Source organism: Aquarana catesbeiana, linkage group LG08 (genome assembly GCF_042186555.1).
Source record: "Aquarana catesbeiana isolate 2022-GZ linkage group LG08, ASM4218655v1, whole genome shotgun sequence".
In the NCBI taxonomy this organism is placed as follows: Eukaryota; Metazoa; Chordata; class Amphibia; order Anura; family Ranidae; genus Aquarana; species Aquarana catesbeiana.
The window spans coordinates 194,663,217-194,677,612 of record NC_133331.1 but is presented as its reverse complement, the minus strand read 5'-3'; the positions used below and the strand labels follow the sequence as shown (position 1 = coordinate 194,677,612).

General features: G+C 45.5%; 1 protein-coding gene and 1 long non-coding RNA gene across 3 annotated transcripts in view; one reads left to right on the top strand and one right to left on the bottom strand.

Annotated features, from left to right (window-relative positions):
- The window catches only part of LOC141106205 (uncharacterized), a 210,228-nt gene that overhangs the window by 79,593 nt on the left and 116,239 nt on the right, over positions 1 to 14,396 (top strand). The window lies entirely within an intron of this gene.
- The window catches only part of RBMX2 (RNA binding motif protein X-linked 2), a 26,309-nt gene continuing 24,872 nt past the window's right edge, over positions 12,960 to 14,396 (bottom strand). The window contains exon 6 of the mRNA XM_073596753.1: positions 12,960 to 13,435. Coding sequence (XP_073452854.1) covers positions 13,146 to 13,435 — 290 coding nt within the window. The 3' untranslated portion in view covers positions 12,960 to 13,145. The remainder of the gene's footprint in view (positions 13,436 to 14,396) is intronic.

Below are 14,396 nucleotides of genomic sequence, written 5' to 3'. Positions count from 1 at the left end.
TGTAAAAAAAAAGTGTAGAAAAATGCGTTTTCATTTTCTTTTCACATTTTCCAAAAACTTGTGGGGAAAAATGACATGTTCAAAAGACTCATTATGCCTCATAGAATATACGTTGGGGTTTCTTTCCAAAATGGGGTCATTTTGAGGGCGTTTCCATTGTCCTGATGCTCCAGGGCCATCAAAAGTGTGATAGGTTGTCAGGAAATTAGATGTGTAATTTATGTCCCTAGAACACCTGACGGTGCTCCCTGAATGTTGGGCCTCTGTATGTGGCCAGGATGTGCAAAGGTCTCACACATGTGGTATCCCCGTACTCAGGAGGAGTAGCAGAATATATTTTGGGGTGTCATTTGTGGTATGCACAGGCCAAGTGAGAGAAATAACCTGTTAATATGACAATTTTGTGAATAAAAAAAGAAAAGAAAAATCTTAATTTTGCAAAGAATTGTGGGAAAAAATGAACCGTTCAAAAGACTCATTATGCCTCATAGAATATACGTTGGGGGGAGGGGGGATGACTCTCCATGCCTCTTACTAAATACCTTGGACTGTCTACTTTCCAAAAAGGGGTCATTTGGGGGTATTTGTACTTTCCAGGTTTGTTAGGGCCTCAAGAGATGAGATCGGCCGTCAGTACATCAGGTGTGATCGATTTTCAATGATTGGCACCATAGCTTGTAGACTCTATAACAGTGATTGGCGAACCTTGGCATCCTGGCAACCTTTTGGAACTACATTTCCCATGATACTCATGCACTCTGCAGTGTAGTGGAGCATCATGGGAAATGTAGTTCCAAAACATCTGGGGGTGCCAAGGTTCTCCATCACTGCCCTATAACTTTCACAAAGACCAAATAATATACACTGATTTGGATTATTTTTTACCAAAGATATGCAGCAGTATAAAGTTTGGCCAAAATTTATGAAGAAAAATGACTCATTTGCTGAATTTTATAACCGAAACGAAGAAAAAATAATGTAAATCTCAGGACTGGATGTGCAGAAACACCAATGATAATATATATAATAGAAGGGGATGGTTTCCCCTCCCAAACACCCTTGTGAATGAGCCTCTAAGCCGTGGCCCCTGTCTGTGTGATGGTGTTCTGTGACGGAGCTGTGTAAATCTCAGGACTGCATGGACAGAAACACCAATCCATATAATATATATATTAATAGGAGGATGTTGGTTTCCCCTCCTGAGCGCCCTATTATCTGTGTGAAGGTGGTGGCCCCTGTCTGAGTGATGGAGTTCTGTGTGCTACATGGCGGAGCTGTGTAAATCTCAGGACTGGATGGACAAACACCAATCCATAAAATATAATAATGAAATAGTAATATTTATGTAATAATCGGAGGAGGTGGTACCCCCCATCCCCCTATCCTGAACACTTTCCTCCCATGTGAATGAACCTCTAAGGTAGGGGTCCCTGTCTGTGTGATGGGGTTCTGTGTGCTATATGGCGGAGCTGTGTAAATCTCAGGAATGGATGGACAGAAACACCAACCCATAGATTATAATAATACTATAATAGTAATATATATATATATATATATATATATATATATATATATATATATATATATAATAGGAGGTGATGGTTTCCCCTCCCAAACAGTTTCCACCCATGTGAATGAGCCTCTAAATGGTGGCCACGCCCCCCCACCTGGGGCTGGCAGTAAGGTGGCCAGAGGGCGGGTACTGAGAGAGGAGATCCTGGCAGAGGGAGGAGGTGGGAAGGGCGCGGCTGGGGGTTTGATTGACAGGAAGGGGTGGGGCTTGGTGTTTGGTTGACAGGAAGGGGTGGAGCTTGGTGTTTGATTAACAGGAAGGGGCGGGGCGTGTGAGGGACAGAGGTAGAAGAGGGGCGTGCAGGCAGAGGGGACATCCATGGGGGGTCCCAGTGATAGGATTGGATATCCTCCTGTAATTTATAGAATTGAAGTTCCTTTTCTGGCACTTTTTGTTTACAAGTAAAAATCAGTATTTTTGCTAGAAAATTACTTAGAACCCCCAAACATTATATATATATATATATATATATATATATATATATATATATATATATACACTTCTTCCAATTTTTCCGATTTCCAGTTGGCCAGTTTCTGATGAACTGACTGACATTTGAGTGGCCACAGCATACATTTCACATTATAATATCAGCATTGTAATAACAATATAAACAATAGCGATTTTTGATAATCCAATAAAGAAGGGTCTCCTATGGGGGGGATAGTGGGAGGGGGAGGAATAGTGCCCCATCATTGGTGTCAGTGGGAGGAATAGTGCCCCATCATTGGTATCAGTGGGAAGAATAGTGCCCCATCATTGGTATCAGTGTGAGGAATAGTGCCCCATCATTGGTATCAGTGTGAGGAATAGTGCCCCATCATTGGTGTCAGTGGGAATAGTGCCCCTCATTGGTGTCAGTGGGAGGAATAGTGCCCCATCATTGGTATCAGTGAGAGGAATAGTGCCCCATCATTGGTATCAGTATCATTTCCCTATTTACATGAAGGTCAGGTTATTATAACCCAGCCAGCACAGAGTTCCCCGTTACAGTACAAGGGGAACTGTGATGTAAGGGCGAATGCTGCAAACTTTGGTGTAAAGGAAAACTCTGATGTAAGGGGGGCTCCAGAGATCACCTTATATCAGAGTCCACTGACTTCCCCTTTACATTATTGACCACAGAGTTCCAACTTACATTTATAATGGGAACTCTAATGTGGGGGGGACTCTGGTGACCACAGAACACCTCTGCAGAGTGAATGCACTAAGGTAAGGGGGGGGGGTACTAATATAGGGGGAACCTTTCTATCAGTGCCCCCTTACCTTACTGTATTCACTCCCCCTTACATCAGTGCCACCCCTCCCCCCAGACTGGTCTTGTAGCGCTGTCACTGACCTCCTCTCAGGTGCACCATGCAGGGCTAAGCCAGACGGTCCTCTCTGGACTCCAGCTTGGTGGTTCTGGTTTCATCCAATGGTCTCCTCCCCTCAGTCCACAAACGTCTGACTCCTCCCGAGACACCCGTCCTGGCAGCACTTCCTCTCTTGACTCTTCTGTAGGCTCCATCCAGGGACTGCAGACATGATACAAGAGATGGTCAGAGACTGCAGGCAGGATACAGGAGATGGTCAGAGACTGCAGACATGATACAGGAGATGGTCAGAGACTGCAGACATGATACAGGAGATGGTCAGAGACTGCAGACATGATACAAGAGATGGTCAGAGACTGCAGACATGATACAGGAGATGGTCAGAGACTGCAGACATGATACAGGAGATGGTCAGAGACTGCAGACATGATACAGGAGATGGTCAGAGACTGCAGACATGATACAAGAGATGGTCAGAGACTGCAGACATGATACAGGAGATGGTCAGAGACTGCAGACATGATACAGGAGATGGTCAGAGACTGCAGACATGGTACAAGAGATGGCCTGAGACTGCAGACATGATACAGGAGATGGTCAGAGACTGCAGACATGATACAAGAGATGGTCAGAGACTGCAGACATGGTACAAGAGATGGCCAGAGACTGCAGACATGATACAGAAGATGATCAGAGACTGCAGACAGGATACAGGAGATGGTCAGAGACTGCAGACATTATACAGGAGATGGTCAGAGACTGCAGACATGATACAGGAGATGGTCAGAGACAGCAGACATGATACAAGAGATGGTCAGAGACTGCAGACATGATACAGGAGATGGTCAGAGACTGGGGACATGATACAAGAGATGGTCAGAGACTGCAGACATGATACAGGAGATGGTCAGAGACTGCAGACATGATACAAGAGATGGTCAGAGACTGCAGACATGATACAGGAGATGGTCAGAGACAGCAGACATGATACAGGAGATGGTCAGAGACTGGGGACATGATACAAGAGATGGTCAGAGACTGCAGACAAAATACAGGAGATGGTCAGAGACTGCAGACATGATACAGGAGATGGTTAGAGACTGCAGACATACTACAGGAGGTGGTCAGAGACTGCAGACATAATACAAGAGATGGTCAGAGACTGCAGACATGATACAGTAGACGGTCAGAGACTGCGGACATGATACAAGAGATGGTCAGAGACTGCAGACAAGGTACAGGAGATGGTCAGACTGCAGACATGATACAATAGATGGTCAGAGACTGCAGACATGATACAGGAGATGGTCAGAGACTGCAGACATGATACAATAGATGGTCAGAGACTGCAGACATGATACAGGTACTGTGTATGGTGTGGTGATGGATGCCCCCCCAATCTCTGTAGATGGGGAGATGTTGCAGATCAGTGTACAGTTCTAGGACCCAGGGGGAGAATGTCCTCTCTCCCCCCTCTAGAATACACCCATACCTCGCAACTTTCTGAGATGGGAATGTGGGACACCTATCATCAAATGTATGCAGGCATAGGACACACCCCTTGCCACGCCTCCCTTAACCACTTCCCGCCCGGCCCATAGCAGATGACGGCTGGGCGGTGGTTCAGTTATCATGACTGGGCGCCATATGACATCCAGCAGGATAACATGCTGCCACGCGCCCGCAGGGGCGCGCATCGCGGCGATCGGTGTGTCAGTCTGACACACCGCTACACCGATCTTGGTAAAGAGCCTCCAGCGGGGGCTCTTTACCATGTGATCAGCTGTGTGCAATCACGGCTGATCACGATGTCAATAGGAAGAGCCGTTGATCGGCTCTTCCTCACTCGCGTCTGACAGACGTGAGTAGAGGAGAGCCGATCGGTGGCTCTCCTGGCTGGGGGGGCTGTGCTGATTGTTTATCAGTGCAGCCCCCCCCTCAGATCACCACACTGGACCACCATGGATTGCCACTAGGACCGCCAGGGAAGGGGCAACATGTGGATGGCCAGGTATGTACCCCATGGCCATCCACATGTGCCCAGTGTGCCCAGTCAGTGCCAATCAGTGCCCACAAATGGGCACTGATTGGCACCATTATGTTGCAGTGATGCCCAGCAATGCCACCCTTAGGGGCATCACTGCAAACAATCAGTATCATCAGTGCCACCCATCAGTGTCCATCGGTGCCGCCTGTCGGTGCCCATCTGTGCCCATCAGTGCCCACCTATCAGTGCCCATCCGTGCCCATCTGTGTCAACTATCAGTGCCACCCATAACTACCCATCAATGCCACCTATGAGTGCCCATCAATGCCACCTACGAGTGCCCTTCAGTGCCGCCTATGAGTGCCCATCGGTACCACCTATGAGTGCCCATCGGTGCCACCTATGAGTGCCCATAAGTTCCGCATACCAGTGCCACCTATCAGTGCCCATCAGTGCCGCCTATCAGTGCCCGTCATCAGTGCCCATCATCAGTGCCCGTCAGTGCCACCTCATCAGTGCCACCTCATTGGTGCCACCTAATTGGTGCCCATCAGTGCCCGTCAGTGCCGCCGTATCAGTGCCCGTCATTGAAGAAGAAAACGGTACTTATTTACAAAAATGTTTAACAGAAACAAAGAAAAACTTGTTTTTTTTCAAAATTTTCGGTGTTTTTTTATTTGTTGCGCAAAAAATAAAAACCGCAGAGGTGATCAAATACCACCAAAAGAAAGCTCTATTTGTGGGAACAAAATGATAAAAAATTAGTTTGGGTACAGTGTTACATGACCGCGCAATTGTCAGTCAAATTGCGACAGCGCTGAAAGCTGAAAATTGGCCTGGGCGGGAAGGTGTCTGCGTGCCCGGTATTGAAGTGGTTAAAGGAGAATTGTACAAAAACAAATGATTGGTTAAACCCACAAGTGCTTTTTTACCCCCATTATTCCTTTATACTGGCCTTTGGAATTTACAAATGCAGAAATGTAGAAATTGGATGAAAGGTTTAGCCCTGGGAAACACTGTTTGAGAGGTAAATAGTGCATTTTATATACAACTATATGGATCAGAGCAAAATGAGGGACAAATGAGGAGGAAAGAGGGTCATTGCTCCAAATGAGGGACAGTCCCTCGAAATCCGGGACAGTTGGGGGTTATGTACACCGATTCAGTGTGATCCCTGTCCTCTCCCCCCTCCTCTGTGTACAGGGCAGACCCTTCCCCCTCAGGACCCTCACTCACATCATCAGCAATGTCCCGATCCACACAGGTCCCCTCATACTCCCGGCCAGTCCACACACCAAGTCCCCTCCCTCCTGCCCTTTCCGTAGTCAGTAAGAAGGCAGGAAGTACGTCACGTGAGGGGGAGGAGCTCTGAAGGAGGACAACTTCCTCCTATGAATGGAGTCCTCCAAGCACCTTATTGGTTGCTAGGATACTAGGAAACTAGCAAACAATCGTTTTGACAGGCGGGACTTGGGAGACAACAGGGGGAAGCCAGTATACTTACTGCACATGCGCTATGCGTTTAGGTGACGGAAGTGACATTCCATCCCAACACTGCGGCAGCCATCTTGCTACACCCCGCACTGGTCCGCAGTAAGCCTGCAGTCAGAAGGCGGCAGCGGACATCTTTTTACACCCAAGTCTTGTATTTCACATGCATTTTTACCAGTAAACTGAGCTTATATGCTGAAATCCCCCCCCCCCCCCCCACCGCGCTCCGGTGCCCTCCGCCGCTTACTGGAGCCGTCGGCAGCGGCGGAAGGTGATTGGATTTGCACCCTTGCTGGGCATGGAGATGAGTGAGGGGAAGATGGCCCCCACCCGTCTCCATAACATTGCAGGGCGGAAGCAAAGTCAAAACGTCACTTCCGCCCATAGCTCTTAAAGGGACATTTTTCTTTTTTTTAAATGACAAATTTTTTATTTTTTTTATCGCATTTTAGTGTAAATATGAGATCTGAGGTCTTTTTGACCCCACATCTTATATTTAAGAGGTCCTGTCATGCTTTTTTTCTATTACAAGGGATGTTTACATTCCTTGTAATAGGAATAAAAGTGACAGAATTTAAAAAAAAAAAAACCTGTGTAAAAATAGAAAATAAAAGGGAAAATAAATAAGGAAAAAAAAAACATATTAAAAAAACGCGCCCTGTCCCGCCGAGCTCGCGTGCAGATGAAAACGATGTTCAAACCACACATGTGAGGTATCGCCGCGATCGGTAGAGTGAGAGCAATAATTCTAGCCCTAGAACTCCTCTGTAACTTAAAACATGCAACCTGCAGAATTTTTTTAAACGTTGCATATGGAGATTTTTAAGGGTAAAAGTTTGTCGCCATTCCACGAGCGGGGCGCAATTTTGAAGCGTGACATGTTGGGTGTCAATTTACTTGGTGTAACATTATCTTTCACAATATAAAAAAAAATTGGGCTAACTTTACTTTTGTCTTAGTTTTTTTATTTCAAAAAAGTGTATTCTTTCCAAAAAAAGTGCGCTTGTAAGACCGCTGCGCAAATACGGTGTGACTGAAAGTATTGCAACGACCGCCATTTTATTCTCTAAGGTTTTTAGAAAAAAAAAGTATAATGTTTGGGAGTTCTAAGTAATTTTCGAGCAAAAAAAAAATGTTTTTATCTTGCAAACAACAAATCTCAAAAAAAGGCCTCAGTCCTTGAGTGATTAAAAGCAGCGTCAAGCCTGCTGATCTTGGAGGTTTACTAATCTGACAGAACATCGCAGCTTTTAAAATTCAACATCCAAACAGTCTGACTGATTTCAAAATCCTGTATTTCACTATATAAGCTCAGTTTACTGGTAGAAATAAGTGTGAAATGCAAGACTTGGGTGGGTGTAAAAAGATGTCCGCTGCGGCCTTCTGACTGCAGGCTTACTGCGGCCGAGTGCGGGGCGTACCAAGATTAGAGTTGTCACCTCATCCCTTTAAAACCGAACACATATTAATTACACAGGTTCTGAGGCAGATTAGGGTGGTGATTAAACTCACTTATCTGCATTAAATTAGCCTCAGAACCTGTGTAATTATTATGTGTTCGGTCACTTCCATTACCAAATCTGACGGGTCACCTAATCTGAATCGGCAACCCATCAGATGAGGTAACGGAAGTGACGTTCCGTCGCTACACTGCGACGGCCATCTTGGTTAGAGTTGCCCCCTCATCTCTTTAAAAGCAAACACGTATTAATTACACAGGTTCTGAGGCAGATTAGGGTGGTGATTAAACTCACTTATCTGCATTAAATTAGCCTCAGAACCTGTGTAATTAATATGTGTTCGGTTTTAAAGAGATGAGGGGGCAACTCTAACCAAGATGGCCGTCGCAGTGTAGCGACGGAACGTCACTTCCGTTACCTCATCTGATGGGTTGCCGATTCAGATAAGGTGACCCATCAGATTTGGTAACGGAAGTGACGTTACCAACAATAATTGCTTACTGCACATGCGCAATGCGTTCCATAATGGCCACTATGCGTTCCAATAGGTTTCTTATTCTGACAGAACACGAAGTCAGCAGCGGACATCTTGTTCCACCCACACAAGTCTTGAATGTCACACTTATTTTAGCAGTAAACTCAGCTTACATATAGTGAAATACAGTACATCAACGCGACCGAATGAGGGTGTCATAAAATGTCGTCTGTCTTTTATGACTATCATTTTGCCGCTGAGCAGTACGGGGTGTACCAAGATGGCTGTCACCACTTTCTGACTGCAGCCTTGCTGATGGTTGGTTTTCAAATGAAAACAGTATCACAGATGTCAAATACTGTATTACACTATATAAGCTGACTTTACTGCTAAAACAAGTGTAAAATTCCAGACTTGCCTGGGTGTAACAAGATGTCCGCTGCCGCCTTCATGTTCTGTCAAAAGAAGAAACCTATTGGAACGAATAGCGGCCATGCTGGAACGCATTGCACATGCACAGTAAGCAATTTTTGTTGGTAACGTCACTTCTGTTGCCAAATCGGACGGGTCGCCTAATGTGACAGAACCCCGGTCTTGGGAGACGACAGGGGGAAGCCAGTATACTTACTGCGCATGCGCTATGCGTTCCAACATGCGTTCCACAGCGCTATGCATTCTGTTCTATGAGAACACCGCTACCCATCAGACAATGCAACGGAAGTGACGTTGCGAACAAAAATTCTTATTGCACATGCACCATGCATTCCAACATGGCCGCTATGTGTTCCAATAGGTTTCCTAATCTGACAGAACACGAAGGCAGCAGCGTACATCTTGTTACACCAAGGCAACTCTTGTATTTCACACTTATTTTTAGCAGTAACTCGCCTTATATACTGAAATTTACTATTATACCGCGACTAAGTGAGGGTGTGGAAAAATGTCCCTCGGCGCCTCATGACTATCAGTTTGGCGCTGAGCAGTGCGGGGTGTACCAAGATGGCTGTCGCCACCTTCTGACTGCAGGGCTGGTCGGTGCTTTTCAAATTCAACATCAAAACCGGGTCACAGATTTAAAGATACTGTATTTCAGTATATAAGGTGAGTTTACTGCTAAAATAAGTGTGAGGTACAAGACTTGGCCTGGGTGTAACAAGATGTCCACTGCTGCCTTCATGTTCCATCAGCCGCCTAGGGCGCCCGGCCACTGATATTTCTACTCTCTTCTCTCTGCAGCAAGCAACTAAGTCTCAGCATCAGCAGGCAGCCACCGCTCCGTTCGCACATAGTGTCAGAGGCGCAGCGGCGGCGGAGGATTGTGTCTGTGTCCTGACTCCCGAATGAATGGAAGCACTGGTGAGGCTGCATTTATGGGCACTGGTAGGCTTAATTGATGGGTGCTGGAGAGGCTGCATTGATGGGCGCTGGAGAGGCTGCATTGATGGGCGCTGGAGAGGCTGCATTTCATGGCCGCTGGTGAGGCTGCATTTCATGGCCGCTGGTAGGCTGCATTTATGGGCGCTTCATTAAAAAGGTGGGGTTTAAATGGGCAGGGAAAAGGGGGTGAAGTCAGGGGTGAAGTCGGCAAAATGAGATTTCGTCTCTGTGCGGTTCGTCGATGTGGGGGAAGGAGCACCTGCGGGGTCAGCAGGACAGGGCTTGATCGTGATCTACCTGCCACCTGCCCCCCGCGCTCGACAGGTAGATCGCAATTAATGGGTTGCCGACCCCCCTGGTAGATGAAGGAAGAAACACCGATTTGGAAATGTTTGCCTGGACCAGGTTTATCTGACGATGCATTCGATTAAATAAAAGAAAAATGTCGTGGTTGAGCCAATGAGTTGAGTCTAAAACATTCCCCGCCCTTCAGCTAAGGCTACACAGAGGGATGGAGATGCTCATGACATCCTGTGGCCATATTAGGTCAATGATATCACGATTATCCCACCCTTTTGTATAGATGTACCCCTGGTTGAGGAGTTGTGGAAGCATAAATGTTCGAATGGTGTCTGTATTTAAGAAGGATGAGTTTTTGATTGCATCGGTGACGTTTTTTTTAAATGGTAAGTAGGGTTGAGCTGTGCTGTGGCTCAAGGTTTGGCCTAAACTCAGAAGTAACCTGTCAGTGTTGAGCCAATGAGCTGGGAGCGGGGGATTCCCCACATATACAAAAGGGCAACCCCCCCCAATATGCTGAGCTCTGGAAGCTTGCCACCAGTTTGGAACAGGACTGGAGACAAATTTGCCCAACCACTGCTCACTTGTTCTAGAAATGAGCTGGCAAGGGAGTCCAACTCCAGTTACTGTATATGGTCCCACAATGTTTGGTGAAGTTTGTACCAACTTCTACAGGTGTGTGTTTTAGGGGATATCGGGCTCCTGACACTCATATGGTGGTAATGCCTCCAAAATGAAGAGATATTGAACCAAAGTTTACCAACTGGTCTACACACTTTTGGGCAAAGGTATCCCAAAAGAAGCTCTTTGGAGCTTGAAACCACTATGAACAATCTCGACTTTTAACTTTTTTGTTTACTGCACCCAAGCAGGTTCTTGCCAAAGTGTGGTGGTCCTCCAGTCTTACAATAGAAACATGGTCCTGCCTTTTACTGTATAAGAAATAAGCTGAGATCATCATGTACGATTAAACATATCTGGACTCCTTGGTACCCATTTAATGGATTTTATGACAGTGGTGTCAAAGCTGTGGCCCTTTGCTTGCTTTTATCTGGCCCTTGGGGCACTATTTCATTGCCTAACCAACAGAGGGGCACAATTCCTCCCAATGATGGGGCAGTATTCCTCCCTGTGACACCAATGATGGGGCACTATTCATTTCCATCACACCAATCACGTGGCACTATTCCTCCCAGTGACACAAACAATTGAGCATAATGCCGGTCACTGACACCGAAGATGAGGCATGGTTTACTCCCACTGATGCTGGGACGTTTTCTAATCTTGATGGCCACAATCCGGCCCCCCTAAAGTCTGAAGGACAGTAAGCTGGCCCTTTGTTTAAAGTTTGGAGACCTCTGTTCTAGGACATTTGACCACCCTAATTTTCCCCCATGTGCAAGGGAACAAGGTGGCCTGGATCCATCCCATCGCAACCCTAACCTTTCCCTTTCCTTTGATTCCCTCTTTTTTCTCCTCTACTTCTTTTATCTTCTCCATAGGCTGTTTGCTTGACCACCGGTTCTCCCATCTATCCACAACCCATCACGGGCAGGAGGAGGCTTTTTAGGACCCAAACACTGCATACTCATACCACCCAAAATAAACCCTTTCCCATTTTCTGAGCGGCCGATAAGTCTGAAACATATGTCAAACACAAGTCCCGCGGGCCAAATCCGACCCACCAAGCCTTGTCATGTGGCCCTCGCATCCAGTTTTGCAGCCAGAAAGTGGCGGAACTCTATTCTGCCACCTCCGGTACTCACCTTCTGCAACCTGTAAACACAGAAGGTGGAGGAGGGGGTTGGGGTTGCAAACTGTGCATAGCACACACCTAAACCCTGCACTCTGTATGCAACACACCCCTGGACTCTGACTCTGTAGGTAATAAACCTGTACTCTCTACGTAGCACACCCCTAAACCCTACACTCTATACATAACGTACCCCATGAACAATGAACTCTGTATGCAGCACACCCCTGAACTCTGCATGCAATGCACTCCAGAACCCTGTACTTAGCACACCCCTAAGCCCTGCACTCTGTATGTAGCTCACCCCTAAAACCTGCACTCTGTACATAGTACACCCCTGAACTTTGTACTTAGCACACCCCAGATACAACTGGCTCTTTGAGAGCAACCATACTGCTGATGCGGTCTGTGATAACATTTAGTTTGACACCCTTGGTCTACACCTTTATTTCTTTCCAGTTATATGGTGGTATACTAATGTTATGGGTTTGCAATTTGTTGTCTCACCCTTCTCTCCGGCAGAAGCTGGAGGTAGGGGGTTGGGGTTGCACACCCCTAAACCCTGCACGTAGAACACCCATAAACCCAGAACTCTGCATGTAGCACACCCCTAAACCCCGCACACCCATAAACCCTGCACTCTGCATGTAGCACACCCCTAAACCATGCACGTAGCACACCCCCAAACCCTACACTCTGTATGTAATGCACCCCTGCACTCTGCACACCCCCACCCCTACACTCTGTATGTAATTCACCCCTGCACACCCCCACCCCTACACTCTGTATGTAATTTACCCCTGCACGCTGCACACCCCTAAACTCTGTATGTAATGCAACCCTGCACTCAGCACACCCCTAAACCCTGCATTCTATATGTAGCGCACTCCTGAACTGTACATGTAGCACAATCCTGAACCCTGTACTCAATGCATTCCTTGAACCATGCGCTGTGTACATAGGGCACCCTAGATACAACTGGCCCTTTGAGAGCAACCATAATGCTGATGCAGACTACAATGAGATTAAGTTTGACATCCCTGGTCTACACCATTGCTTCTTTTACGTTATATGCTGGTATAATAATGCTATGGGGTTTGCAATTTGTTCTCAACCACCTTACTGGCTACTGGCATTTGCTTATGGTCAGATTTTTCAGTTTTACGTGCCAATTCACTATACAAACCCTTGAAAAAGTAATCATTCTGCAGTATTTACTTAAAACCGTTTAAATAAAAAAACTTTTTATTAAAAAACAGAAAAATGGTCCAACAACTTCTTTTTATATACACACAACACAGGAGCTACTTTTCCAGAACAATTTTTTTTAGACCTTGTTGCCTTCGATCTCAAATCGCAGATCTTAAAAGTCCTTGCAAACTGCGTTCTGAGCCACACGCACATTCGCCACAATCATCTTTTTCTTTTAAATTCCTTTGACCGTTTTTCCTCATAGTCCCGATGTTTGCTCTCCGATGTGTGAGGTTTTTCTTCTATCTTACACTTCTTGTCATAGGCTGCTGGTTTAGCAGAAGTACTATCGCTTTCTGGAGCCCTCCTCTGATCTCTGTCCTGCCTGGACTGTTTGGTGTTGTATTTCTCATACCCTGGATCCACACGTTCTTGCTTAATTGTCTCAGTAATTCTCGCGCTTCTTTCGCTGGAACGCTCGCGGCTGTCCTTTTTTCGTTTTTTCTTTTTATCTGTTATGAGATGAAATTCACGTTATTAGTTTAACCACCTGAATACCTTTTTCTGGCACTTTGTGTTTACAAGTAACAATTAAAATGGTGATCGTTGCAATTTTTTTATGTCACATGGTATTTGCGCAGCGGTTTTTCAAACGCAATTTCTTAGGAAATTTTTTTTAACCGCTTAAAGACCGAGCCTCTTTTTGAGATTTGTTGTTTACAAGTTAAAAACATTTTTCTTTTTGCTAGAAAATTACTTAGAACCCCCAAACATTATACATTTTTTTTTTCTAACACCCTAGAGAATAAAATGGTGGTCGTTGCAATACTTTCTTGTCATACCGTATTTGCGCAGCGGTCTTACAAGTGCACATTGTTTTGGAAAAAAATTACACTTTTTTTAATTAAAAAAAAATAAAAATAAGACAAAAGTAAAAGTTAGCCCAATTTTTTTTTTATATTGTGAAAGATGATGTTACGCTGAGTAAATTGATACCCAACATGTCACGCTTCAAAATTGCACCCGCTCGTGGAATGGCGACAAACTTTTACCCCTAAAAATCTCCATAGGCGACGTTTAAAAAAAATTCTACAGGTTGCATGTTTTGAGTAACAGAGGATGTCTAGGGCTAGAATTATTGCTCTCACTCTACCAATCGCGGTGATACCTCACGGGTGCTTTGAACATCGTTTTCATATGCGAGCGCTACTTACGTATGCGTTCGCTTCTGCGCGCTAGCTCGGCGGGACGGGGTGCGTTTAAATTTTTTTTTTTTCTTATTTATTTTACCTTTTATTTTTACACTGTTTAAAAAAAAAAATGTGTCACTTTTATTCCTATTACAAGGAATGTAAACATCCCTTGTAAATAAAAAAAAAAAAAAAAAAAAAAGCATGACAGGTCCTCTTAAGTATGAGATGTGGGGTCAAAAAGACCTCAGATCTCCTCAAATTCACACTAAAATGCAATATA